Source organism: Leiobunum rupestre, chromosome 5 (genome assembly GCF_980474605.1).
Source record: "Leiobunum rupestre chromosome 5, qqLeiRupe1.1.hap1, whole genome shotgun sequence".
Lineage (NCBI taxonomy): Eukaryota > Metazoa > Arthropoda > Arachnida > Opiliones > Sclerosomatidae > Leiobunum > Leiobunum rupestre.
The window spans coordinates 25,757,279-25,769,217 of record NC_143388.1 but is presented as its reverse complement, the minus strand read 5'-3'; the positions used below and the strand labels follow the sequence as shown (position 1 = coordinate 25,769,217).

General features: G+C 39.7%; 2 protein-coding genes across 2 annotated transcripts; both read right to left on the bottom strand.

Annotated features, from left to right (window-relative positions):
• Nucleotides 1–896: 896 nt before the first annotated feature.
• LOC149943970 (uncharacterized) lies at nt 897–2,839 on the bottom strand. The gene is made up of 2 exons (XM_090175581.1): nt 2,623–2,839; nt 897–2,560 (listed from the first exon to the last, which is right to left on the bottom strand). The coding sequence occupies exons 1-2, from the start codon at nt 2,837–2,839 to the stop codon at nt 897–899; spliced, it is 1,881 nt and encodes a 626-aa protein (XP_090031707.1).
• Nucleotides 2,840–4,339: 1,500 nt separating this feature from the next.
• On the bottom strand, nt 4,340–5,749 carry LOC149943969 (uncharacterized). The gene is made up of 3 exons (XM_090175580.1): nt 5,720–5,749; nt 5,537–5,569; nt 4,340–5,200 (listed from the first exon to the last, which is right to left on the bottom strand). Exon 3 carries the CDS (start codon nt 5,105–5,107, stop codon nt 4,340–4,342), a length of 768 nt encoding a protein of 255 aa, XP_090031706.1. The 5' UTR covers nt 5,108–5,200; nt 5,537–5,569; nt 5,720–5,749.
• Nucleotides 5,750–11,939: the final 6,190 nt, after the last annotated feature.

Here is an 11,939-nt window from a genome sequence, read left to right as displayed (position 1 = left end):
CTTCAAATGAGCGAGAGTGAATTGAAACTGAAGCAAAATCATTATTTTCAAGTTCAGACGCAGCTATTTGTAACTCAAAGAGTGTATGCGGACTTTTGTGTGTGGACCAAGGTGGACTTCCATATTGAAAGAATATATCCGGATGAGGATTTCTGGGCAATTGCACTTAGTAAATCAAAAGAGTTTTTTATAATGCTATTTTGCCAGAACTAGTAGGACATTTTTTTAGGAAGGATACGTCCATTAAAGAAAACCCCAGAAAGAAAAAAAGTGGAAAGAAAGCGGTTAAGTCATCCACTGAGCTCAATATTTTATCTCCAAATAAGAGGAATAATTCAAACAGAATGTCATCCCCATCAAAAGATTTGAATACCCAATCCAAAGTTCGTATCAATTTCTCTTCACCATCGACATCTAGGATCCCCAACTATTCATCCCCATCGAAAGATTTGAATACCCAGTCCAAAGTTCCTATAAATTTCACTTCACCATCCACAAAAAATCAGATTACGCCATCCACACCCAGTGCTTCTCAGAATATAGGATCAGCAACTAAAGAACTTGTTCAGTCCCCTTCAGAACCAAATAACTCTAGTCAATGTGAAGTCTGGTGCTATTGCAAACTACCCGAGTCTGGTGATATGATATGCTGTGATAACCAAAATTGTGCTATTGAATGGTTCCATATTGAATGCCTGAAAATAAAACGGATTCCGAAAGGAAAATGGTTTTGTGCTGAATGTTCAAAAGTTAATAGGGAGAACAGATCAAAGAAAAGGAGGCTCCAAATGTGATTTTCCATTTGCTGGTCATTGTTCCTATATAAATTCAGAAATTACATTATTTTGAAAAATGAAAAAATAAATTTAAGGTCTCAGTTATAAAAATTTATTAATTTATTCAATAGAAACTACTGATGGGGTAAGATTTGTTAACGCACAGCACACGGTAGCAATTTTGTCAATTGTAGCAATATTTTCATCCGGGGCCCGATGTAGCAATTCCACGGGAACTTTAGTATGAAGTATTTTATACTTTTGTCGTAGTTGCCCGATAACTCTTTCAACATGAATTCTGACATTAGCTAATTTACGTGTAGTTTCTACATCATTAGGGGATAGTTGTTTTTTTCCACGGGTAAATGCTGGGTATTTTATGGATGCACAATAAAATCCGACTGAATCGTCAATATCAAACCCCCTATCAGCGAGAACTAAATCTCCAGGAATTAGTTTTTCTAAAAACCCACAATGTTCTGTTAAATGTTTATCCGAAACACGACCTTTTGAAATATAACTTATGGATCCTTGAGGTGTAATACCAATTAGAAATTTTACAGTGTTATTGTGTTTATAGCTGGACCACGTATTTGCTCGTGTTATAACACTGGATGGTTTGTCTGTGAACACCTCAAAACAATCTATGATCACTGCACATTTTGATCCAAATTGCTCTCTAAAACACATTGGCATTGTTGCCTGTAGTTCGTCTCTTTCAGGCCACTTAATGAATCGGAAAAGGCGATTGTACAATGCATTTAAACAATTGTAGAAAATTCTGCTAACAGTTCTTTCGGAGATAAAAAACCTGTACGCTAATTCCCTATTTGATGAAGCCAATCGTAGTTTCATAACTGTCAGTATAAATTGTTGGAATGGTGTTAGCTTGGAGTTCTTGAATAAGAACGGTGAAATTTCTTCAACTAAAATATCTAAAAGCTCCAAGCGTTCAAGCCCCGTGAAGAAAAGAACTTTTTCATTATCCCCAGCAAAAAATGATGTACTGAATCGATATTTTTCAATATCCTCAGCTTTAGATTCAATTTCCAACGTTGCTATTGATAATTGATTTCTACAAAGGCTTAGCATTTCCTTTACTTGGTCTAACTGTAAAGTTAGGTTTTCAATTGAAGATTTCAATTCTTTTAATTCAAACTGGGCTGCTTCTAGTTCAAACTGAGGACAGACTCTTAAAAATGTTTGGGAAAATCCATCTGTGAAACAGCTATCCGTTTGCGTTGCGTGCTCATCGAAGGTGGTTTCTGTTTGAGTTGAGTGCTCATTGAAGGTGGTTTCTGTTTGAGTTGAATGTTCCACAAAGTTGGGTTCTGTTTGGATGTATTCGTCTGTTAAGCATGGTTGGGTAGTCTGTGTAGATAAATTTGCATATGTTGGATATATATGTTCTTCAAATGTATGATCCATTTCTAGTAAAGAAACGTTTTCACCAAAAGACATCAAATTATTTTCATTAATAATGGAGGAATTATCAACAAGCGACACAGTGTTGAATTCTGCAGCAGTAAGCAGGGTATTAATTTTTGGCGTAGATGTAGCACCTGGCAGATTTGGATTTAAACTATTTCTACACTTCGTAGTTCTGGGGGTATCAAAGTAATGCAGCTTAGCTCTTTTAAGTCTTCTTTCATAGCGCTCTAGCTTGTGATCATTGTCTTCAATTCCACTAGTTCCGTCTTGAATAACACTAGATTGATCTGTTTTTAGGTAACGACTTGGAAGCCAGTCAGGATGTGTTGCATCGTAGAGCGTTGATGGTTTTCCTTAAACAAAATAGTGTATAGTTTTGTGTTTTAAGCTCTTTTGAGTTAAAAAATTAGAATACCTGAAGCGAAATGCCTTGAACAAATGCGAAGTTTTTCATCGTACCCATTAAGCCTTAGTTTATTGACCCATAGGCGCTGCCTATCAGATGATAATTGTTTTGTTTTATCCCCCTGGTTTTGTATAACGTTTGGAATCCGGTAAAAACTGACCTCCTCCCATGACAATCTTTCCCCTGAACAACCCTCAATACAACAACGCTTACGTTTTTTACCCATTAAAAAGATCAAACCTAAATTGATGATCCAAAATTCCTATCACGAAAACGCGCCCAACGAGAGAAAAAATAGATAATAGTTATCCAGCTCTTTCATAGATGGCGATACGATCGCTATTTTTATCCCCCCCCCCCGTTATTTTAGTTCCCCTATGACGTTTCATATTTCCCCTCTGCCTTTACTCTATACGAAATACCGATCGCCCACTGCACCTAACTAAAGCCACCTAGTGGAACGAATCCTTGGCTTGTGCAAGTGGGGAATTAATAGTCACAGTACTTATCTCATTGAGGTGATGGCGTCGCTCATTGTCTCCTTTGTCAATTAGCAGCAACGGTGATTGACGGTGATCTTACTGCATGGCGATACGCTGGCCTTGGATATTTCTTACGTCGAACTATTCGAGAACTTGAAGTCGTTACGGCACGGAACGCGCTGCAGTCGCGAACTCACATTACGGCCGAACTAATATGTTCCGGTTAGCATATACCGCGTGGAAATATCACCGCACCATTCGTTAGACAGAACTTAGTTCCACCGAGCTCCGAGCGAATATATCTTTTTTAGTTTTACACGAGCTTAGTATAGGCTAGAGTAAAACTCCCGTAGCCGCTACGGTCCCCGCCGCCGCCGCCGCCGCCGCCGCCGCCGTTCCCAAACACGCCGTTTTCGAACGCCACGGTAGGATTCTCACCGTCCGCAATAACGTCGTTCTCTTACGCCACGGTAGAATCCTCCTACGCTCGCGCTTTAAACCAAAGAGGGAAAGGCTGTAGAAAGCTAGCCATATGCTCCTATAGTTCATGGAAGAAAAAGTAAGGGAATCGAATTCTTTTACAAAACTCTACCCTGGTGTTGATGCCGAACTCCCACAAACGGGAGGATGGGGTGGGGTGAAAACAGAGGGGCCGCATCCTGGTAAATTTTATCACGTGACCTGCTAGCTACTTTGCGCCATCTATGTAATCCAATATCTCGAAAAAAATATTTTCTCTTCCCTAGATAAAAGTCCAAGGCTTGTGTATGGTTGAATTTGTGACAGTCTTGTGTTATTCGCGTTAGAAAATTTGTCACTTTATATAACATTTATAAATATGGGCAAGTACTGTGTCTATAAAACTTGTAAAAGTTACAGTAATTCTAATGTCTTTTCAGTATATTCTTCGATTGAAATTGTGAAATTTTTACTAAATAAGGGAGCACCATTTGTCTTAACGGCAAAATTAAATCAAGATTTACTAGAAAATTATTTCAGTCGGCAAAGAGGATCTTGTGGTTCGGGTGAAAACCCAACGGTCAACCAATATGGACAATCTACAAAGCGGCTAAAATTAATGAAATCTTTAATGACTAAGGTAAAAAATGGAAATTGTACTAAAGAAAAAAGAGCCAAAAGGAGGAAAAATGTTCGTGATCAACTAAATGCATCTTAAACATATTTTTTAATTATTTTATTCTCAATCCTTATAATAAACATATTTTAAGTTGTCTTTTTCTGAGTTAAACTTTAAGTTCTTTTCTAATTCCACTGCTTGTTAAACTGTCTCTCTTGGCAATTTGGAATTCATTTTTCAATTGTCTAGTCAAACCTTTTAAATGGCAATTAATAAGAATTGTAAAACATTTAATTTTGGCACAATGGGAATTTTCTTTTTCACACCCCCATAAGTTATCCCAAATTTCATTTATCACACAATTTTTTTCTAAAGTTTCAATAATTAATGAGTTTCTTGTTTCATTAACTTTTAAAGGAACATCACACTTAGCAAATGGTGATATCACACCGCATACCTTCTCAAAAAAGGCAAATGCTTGTTTCGAGAGGAAAAGAGATCCACCCCTATCTTGTTTTGTTGTCCATTTGTGGAAATCTTCATTCGCTTGATTTTTTTTAACTAGACAATTTTCTGAGAAAGTAGGACACTCGTATAGCCCAATTAGTTTGTTAATAACATAACCAGCAATTTGGTGAATAGTTTTCAATTCTTTTTTTTTGGTATCTTCTGGACTTAGATTGCTTGCTGATGTTTTAGATTTTTTTAAAATCTTGGGTGCAGTTTCACTAGTTTTTTTAATTTCATTTTCCAAATAATTTTTATGGATTTCATTAAAAAGCCGCTGACTAAAAATTGCGGTTACTAAGTCCTGTCTATTTTCATTTAGTTCTTTGAATGGCTTAATGACCGTTAATGATTTCTTAACTTCCTCTTTAAAGTCTCTATTGATGAAGAGTTTGTGTCTATTTGCAGTGAAATTCTTTTTATCCATTAGTCCGGATGTGTCGGTGAAAATAGATAAATAATCTAATGCGTCATCTGATATTTTGCTTATTTTTTTTTCCTTTATTGCTTCTAATGCATCCTGTTTAAATTAATGCGGAAAATCAATATTATAAGAAGGAAATGAACCGCAGTTTCACTATCACCACCTACCGCCTCACGGGGAAAACCGCGAAGCACTGTTCGTACGTTACCCATTATTAGGCTTAATTTACTTTTCAATTGATAATATTGAAATAATGCCTGTATTTCAAAACACGCACTCATGGTTTTAACTGCTGTTCATTTACTTCTGATATTAGCCCTTAAAAACTTCAAAAAATCCTAATAAAACAAATTAGCTTTTAAAATAGCAGAACATACGAGACAAGAACTGGAGATTCTTGATGTCCACCTATGTATTTATCTAAATACTTACAATTACTGATTTTGGCCTTCCAATATAAGTTACCTTATATAAGTTAGAGGCATTAGCAAGTATTGCCGGTAAGTTATCTTTTAAAAATTGTTTATCAAAACCAATACCTGAAAAAACATTGTTAGATTAGCACTGTAATTTCATGAATCTCAGAAAGAAAAACAAGGCCTAAATATTTCTTACCTTTATCGATGGCTCGCTGCTCTGCTTTTGTTGGTTTCTTTAATTTACAATTTATATGATAATTATGATCACCTAAATCCATGATTAATTAAATAAAAGAAATTCGAATCCGGGCATGAATCGGAATATTACTCTTCTTCCACGTGTTTACTAAGGCAATACCGTGAATTTCGTGAAAAGACTCGATAGAGGTCGTTAAGTGGTTTTACTCCAGATTTACGTCACGATGACGTCACTAAAATTTTACCAGGATACCCCTCTTTTTCCTCCCCTGAATTCTCCCACCTGTGGGTGTGAGGCCTTACGGATAGAGAGAGAAGCACGCTTTCCTTTCGATTCCCTTAGTTATACCAGCTTTTCATCCCTAAAATTCACGCGGTTTAGACTGTGGCGGCGTAACCGGCGTTTTGGCGTTTTCGTTCGCACACGGTTTCCGCAACAGCGCTTGTCTCTCGCTTTCATTCGGGTGGGGGAGGGTAAGATATGGCGGCTCTCCCACTGAGCGCTCCTTTCTATTGTGGGCCAAGGTTGGTAAAAGTTGGCGACTCTTCGGTGCCCAGAAATTCTGTGGAATTTGGGAACTATCACCTTCCCAGAGCCCCAAGGTGTGGAGGGAGGGGAGGGGGCGGCATGGGTTTTCGTAAGTGCATCTCTAAACGTGGTGAAATCGCTTCTGCTTGTTTTTTTAACCCTTTAGCTCAACCACTATGGGTAATTTTTGAAATTGTCACCCCTATATTTCCCACAAACATATTTCGAGCGGTTCCCATATTTTCCGCAAAAATATTTCGAGCGGTTTTTCTCGACCGTTTATTTTATCTGTCCATATTTCCGTTACCGGTTATACTACTATTCGTTGTGTTCGTAAAGCTTGGGTCGTGTGAAACTATTATTTGGGACTGCCGGGCCCACTTGTTTACAAATCCCATGGTTTCCTCGAAACCTCCACACGTGACCACGCCGGATCTTAGTTCGCGCGCCCAGATTCTACGTCATGGGTTTCTCTTAAATTAGGTCCACATTCCATTAGTACCATGACTGAGAGTTTGGACAGTTTTGGGGTAAAATACATAGCTATGACAAGTATTTTTACTAGGCTACAACAATAGAACTAACTTTAAGAGATCCTTCCTGAAATATTTACAAAAGGGATTACAATGGGTAGGCCCAAACTGATTTCACCAGGCTGGCGCCATTCAATTTACACTGGAGAAAAACAAGTTGGCCTAGTCCCATATTCTATTTTTAGAACCACTAAAATATAGTTGAGTGGACTTAACTATTTCGTCACAATCAGTGCGCCATACGGTTCAAAGGTAATTGGTATTTTTCGAATGGCCGCCATCTTGGAAATTGTAGTTTTTTTTCTTTTTACTCTACAATCGTTTGTTGCAGTTACAATATCTTAAGGTGCTTAATTTAGAACAGACGATTATCTACTCAATGGTATTGGAACCATCGCAGTGCACTACCTGGTTCAAAAGTTACCCGTATTTCCTTCACTGAATATGTTCAAAACATGGATTTTGCTGTGAAAACCAAAACCAATTAAACGAGGTACCATTGCTTTAAAACTTTATTTAGCTGGTTAATCATCAAAAATATCGCTTATTTCTTCTTCACATACATCTTTATAGTTATTTAAACAAGAAATCCCATTACATTCAACGCACATAGCACTACATTTCATACTACATTTTCGACATGAGCATGCTTTGCCGCAATTTGTAGCCTTACAACTACAAAAAAATAGTTTACATTAATTTTTGGGAGCCGGTGGCGAGGGGTCGGACATTCCCAAAAAAAGCGTACGGGATTTCTAAATCTCTGTGATTTCGCGATTTTGTCAAAGATTTCGCGATTTCGTCGGAGATTTCGCGATTTCATCAGAGATTTTGCGATTTCGTCAGATTTCGCGATTTTGTCAAAGATTTCGCGATTTCATCAGAGATTTTGCGATTTCATCAGATTTCGCGATTTCATCAGAGATTTTGCGATTTCATCAGAGATTTTGCGATTTCATCAGATTTCGCGATTTCGTCAAAGATTTCGCGATTTCGTCGGAGATTTCGTGGTTTCGTCGGAGATTTCGAGATTTCGTCGGAGATTTCGCGATTTCGTCAAAGATTTTGCGATTTCGTCAGAGATTTCGCGATTTCATAAGATTTTGCGATTTCATCAGATTTCGTGATTTCGTCAAAGATTTCGCGATTTCGTCAGAGATTTCGTGATTTCGTCAAAGATTTCGCGATTTCGTCAGAGATTTCGCGATTTTATTAGAGATTTCGCGATTTCGTCAAAGATTTCGCGATTTCATAAGATTTCGCGACTTCGTCAGAGATTTTGCGATTTCATAAGATTTCGCGACTTCGTCAAAGATTTCGCGATTTCATAAGATTTTGCGATTTCGTCAAAGATTTCGCGATTTCATAAGATTTTGCGATTTCATCAGATTTCGCGATTTCGTCAAAGATTTCGCGATTTCGTCAGAGATTTCGCGATTTTATTAGAGATTTCGCGATTTCGTCAAAGATTTCGCGATTTCGTCAAAGATTTTGCGATTTCGTCAGAGATTTCGCGATTTCATAAGATTTTGCGATTTCGTCAAAGATTTCGCGATTTCGTCAAAGATTTTGCGATTTCGTCAGAGATTTTGAAATTTGGTCAGAGATTTTGCGATTTCGTCAGGGATTTCGCGATTTCGTACGGGATTTTGTACAAATGTCCGACCCCTCGGCAGGTGGAATGTCACAAAAAAACTAGTTGCAAGTTTGATTTTTCAATTTCCCAACCCCATTCTTCGGGTTTCAAGTTGTTTCCCAAATATGTTCTTAGTATATGTTGTCGCGCGGCTGAAAGAGTCGGTGGTAGAGCTGCTAGGTCGAAATCGTTTCTTAAAATTTGTTTTGACACTATTTTATTGTACTGTAGGAATCTGTGTTTGTTTAAGGTTTTGGTCGCGCTACCTGCTTTGAACAGTTTGAGAAAAACCTCTTCGCCAATTTTTAAGAGATCTTCCTTATTGGCGTTTTTGGACGTGAACACAAGACACTTTGTAACCAAATCTGGATGCTTCTTAAAGAGTTTCAGGACGGAAATGTTCCTTTTTTGTAAATGGCGAAAGTTGTGTCGCAACCAAAAAACGCATGCACGAATAGTATAACGTCAGCTAAATTTCCTAATTCCTCTCTTAGTTTATGTGTGTCTGTTAATTTATCGGCTTTGGATGACTTCCCTGATCTCAACATGAATATGTTCGTATTCGACGAGTGGTAGATAAGCAGTACCATTACATCGGTATTGTATGCTACTACGAAGACTGTAGTACTGTAGTTCTGAGCAGTTGATACAATCACCGCGTCTGGGTCACCTTTCGCTTGAGCTACTAAAATTTTTGCGAGTTTTAATTTATCTGATAATTTCAAAATAAAAGATTTTTTATTAAAAATGTTGTTAAAGAAGTCGGCTTGGTTGACTGTGTTAACTATATCGTCCTGAAGAATAATATCTGGAGTATATTTCGAAATTTTTAAGCTTCTTCTTGTTTGCTCTTGGTACTTAGTCGAATATCTACATTATAAAACTCTAAGACCCTTTCGTCGCGTTTTCTGACTTGCATTCGAGACTCTAACGTGGCATCGCCGCAGGTACACGGAGGTACACACAGAAGGTATGCCTAGCGCTTCGCCTTAATACTAGGTCATCTACATTATTTTTTTCTGACTTTCATTCGCGCCTCTAACGTGGCGTCGCCGAAGGTACACGGAGGTACACACCGAAGGTATCCCTAAAGCTTCGCCTTAATACTAGGTCATTGAGTATATTTCAGAAATCGGGTCTAACGTGACATCGCCGAAGGTAATTTCTCTGTGTATAACCCGTGGTCGTTGCGCTTCGCCTAAATACTAGGTCAAGTATATTTTGGTCATTAAGTTTGTTTTGGAATTTTCGGATCGGATTTCGCACTGGGTCAAATTTCGCACTGTCATGAGAGTAAATCAGCCATTCGGTACAGGGGGTTTAAAGGAGTACAGAGTCGTTTGGGACGCCGGCGAGTTTTTGAGTTATTTTAGCGGGGAAAACGGTACCACGGAAATTCTCGCATGGGAAAAGGGGGGAGGGGGTACCACGGTATTTATAACATGGGGAAAATGGTGTAGGTGATACCACGGTAGTTATCACATGGGAAAAGGGGGAGGAGGTACCACGGTTATTATCACATGGGAAAAGGGGGAGGGAGTACCAAGGTAATTATCACATGGGAAACGGGGGAGGGGGTACAACGGTAATTATCACATTTGAACAAGGGGAAGGGGGTACCATGGTTATTATCACATGGGAAAAGGGGGAGGGAGTACCAAGGTAATTATCACATGGGACAAGGGGGGAGGGGGTACCACGGTAGTCATAACATGGGAAACGGGGGAGGGGGTACTACGGTAATTATAACATGGGAAAAGGGGAAGGGAGTACCAAGGTAATTATCACATGGGAAAAGGGGGAGGGAGTACCAACGTAATTATCACATTTGAACAGGGGGGAGGGGGTACCACGGTTATTATAACATGGGAAAAGGGGAAGGGAGTACCAAGGTAATTATCACATGGGAAAAGGGGGAGGGAGTACCAACGTAATTATCACATGGGACAAGGGGAAGGGGGTACCACAGTAGTCATCACATGGGAAACCGGGGAAGGGGTACTACGGTAATTATCACATTTGAACAGGGGGGAGGGGGTACCACGGTAATTATAACATGGGAAAAGGGGGAGGAAGGGCTTTACTGGGGTGGTTCTACTATGAGGAAAAGAGTACCATGGAAATTTTCCCCTGGGAAAAAGGGGGAGGAGGCTTAACTGGGGGGGTTCTACTATGGGGAAAAGAGTAATATGGAAATTATCCCCTGGGAAAAAGGGGGAGGAGGCCTTACTGGGGGGGTTCTACTATGGGGAAAAGAGTACCATGGAAATTATCCCCTGGGAGGGGAAAAGGGTGAAGGGGATACCACGGTAGTTATCACATGGGAAAAGGGGGAGAGGGTATCACGGTTATTATCACATGGGAAAGGGGGGAGGGAGTACCAAGGTAACTATCACATGGGAAAGGGGGGAGGGAGTACCAAGGTAATTATCACATGGGAAAAGGGGGAGTGAGTACCAAGGTAATTATCACATGGGACAAGCGGGGAGGGGGTACCACGGTAGTCATCACATGGGAAACGGTGGAGGGGATACTACGGTGATTATCACATTTGAACAGGGGAGAGGGGGTACCACGGTAATTATCACATGGGAAAAGGGGGAGGAAGGCTTTACTGGGGTGGTTCTACTATGGGGAAAAGAGTACCATGGAAATTATCCCCTGGGAAAAAGGGGGAGGAGGCCTTACTGGGGGGGTTCGACTATGGGGTAAAGGGTGCCTCGAAAAACACCACTAGCCTGTGGGGGAGGGGGTACCACGTTAATTATCGCATGGGACAAAGGGGGAGGGGGTTCCGCGGTTATTATCACATGGGAAAAGTGGGAAGGGGTACCACGGTAGTTATCACATGGGAAAAGGGGGGAGGGAGTACCAAGGTAATTATCACATGGGAAAAGAGGGGAGCGGGTACCATGGTAGTTATCACATGGGAAAAGGGGGTAGCGGTATCACGGTAATTATCATATGGGGAAAAAGGTAAGGAAGGGCCTTACTGGGGTGGTTCTACTATGGGGAAAAGAGTACCATGGAAATTATCCCCTGGGAAGAAGGGAGAGGTGAGTACCACGGTAATTATCATTTGGGGAAAAGGGGAGGAAGGGCCTTACTGGGGTGGTTCTACTATGGGGTTAAGGGTGCCACGGTAATTCTCGCATGGGAAAAAGGGGAGGCGGCCTTACTGCGGTAGTTCGAATATGGGGAAAAGGGTGCCTCGAAACACACCACTAGCTGAGGGCCCGCCTGAAGGGAATTTATTCAATGGGCAACGGTTTTGCCATGGCAACGAAAAATGTTTTTGACAACATAAAATGGAAATTTTCCCATTGAAAATAACATGGGATTTTGACCGATTCCTCTCAAGAATTTTAAGAAAATTGAAAAAAAATTAAAATACCAAAATTATAAAAAATTTATAAAAATTTCCGAAAAAAATCAAAATTTATCACATTTTGATCAATTTGAACCAAATGCGTGAAAATGAACCGATGTGGCTTAAATTGGAAAAAATGTGAGAAAAAAA

Coding starts and splice junctions, on each gene's coding strand:
- LOC149943970 (XM_090175581.1), bottom strand. CDS start 2,839: ATGGGTAAAAAACGTAAGCGTTGTTGTATTGAGGGTTGTTCAGGGGAA. Junction 2,561..2,622: donor TTCAAGGCATTTCGCTTCAG/GTATTCTAATTT, acceptor ATTTTGTTTAAG/GAAAACCATCAACGCTCTAC.
- LOC149943969 (XM_090175580.1), bottom strand. CDS start 5,107: ATGGATAAAAAGAATTTCACTGCAAATAGACACAAACTCTTCATCAAT.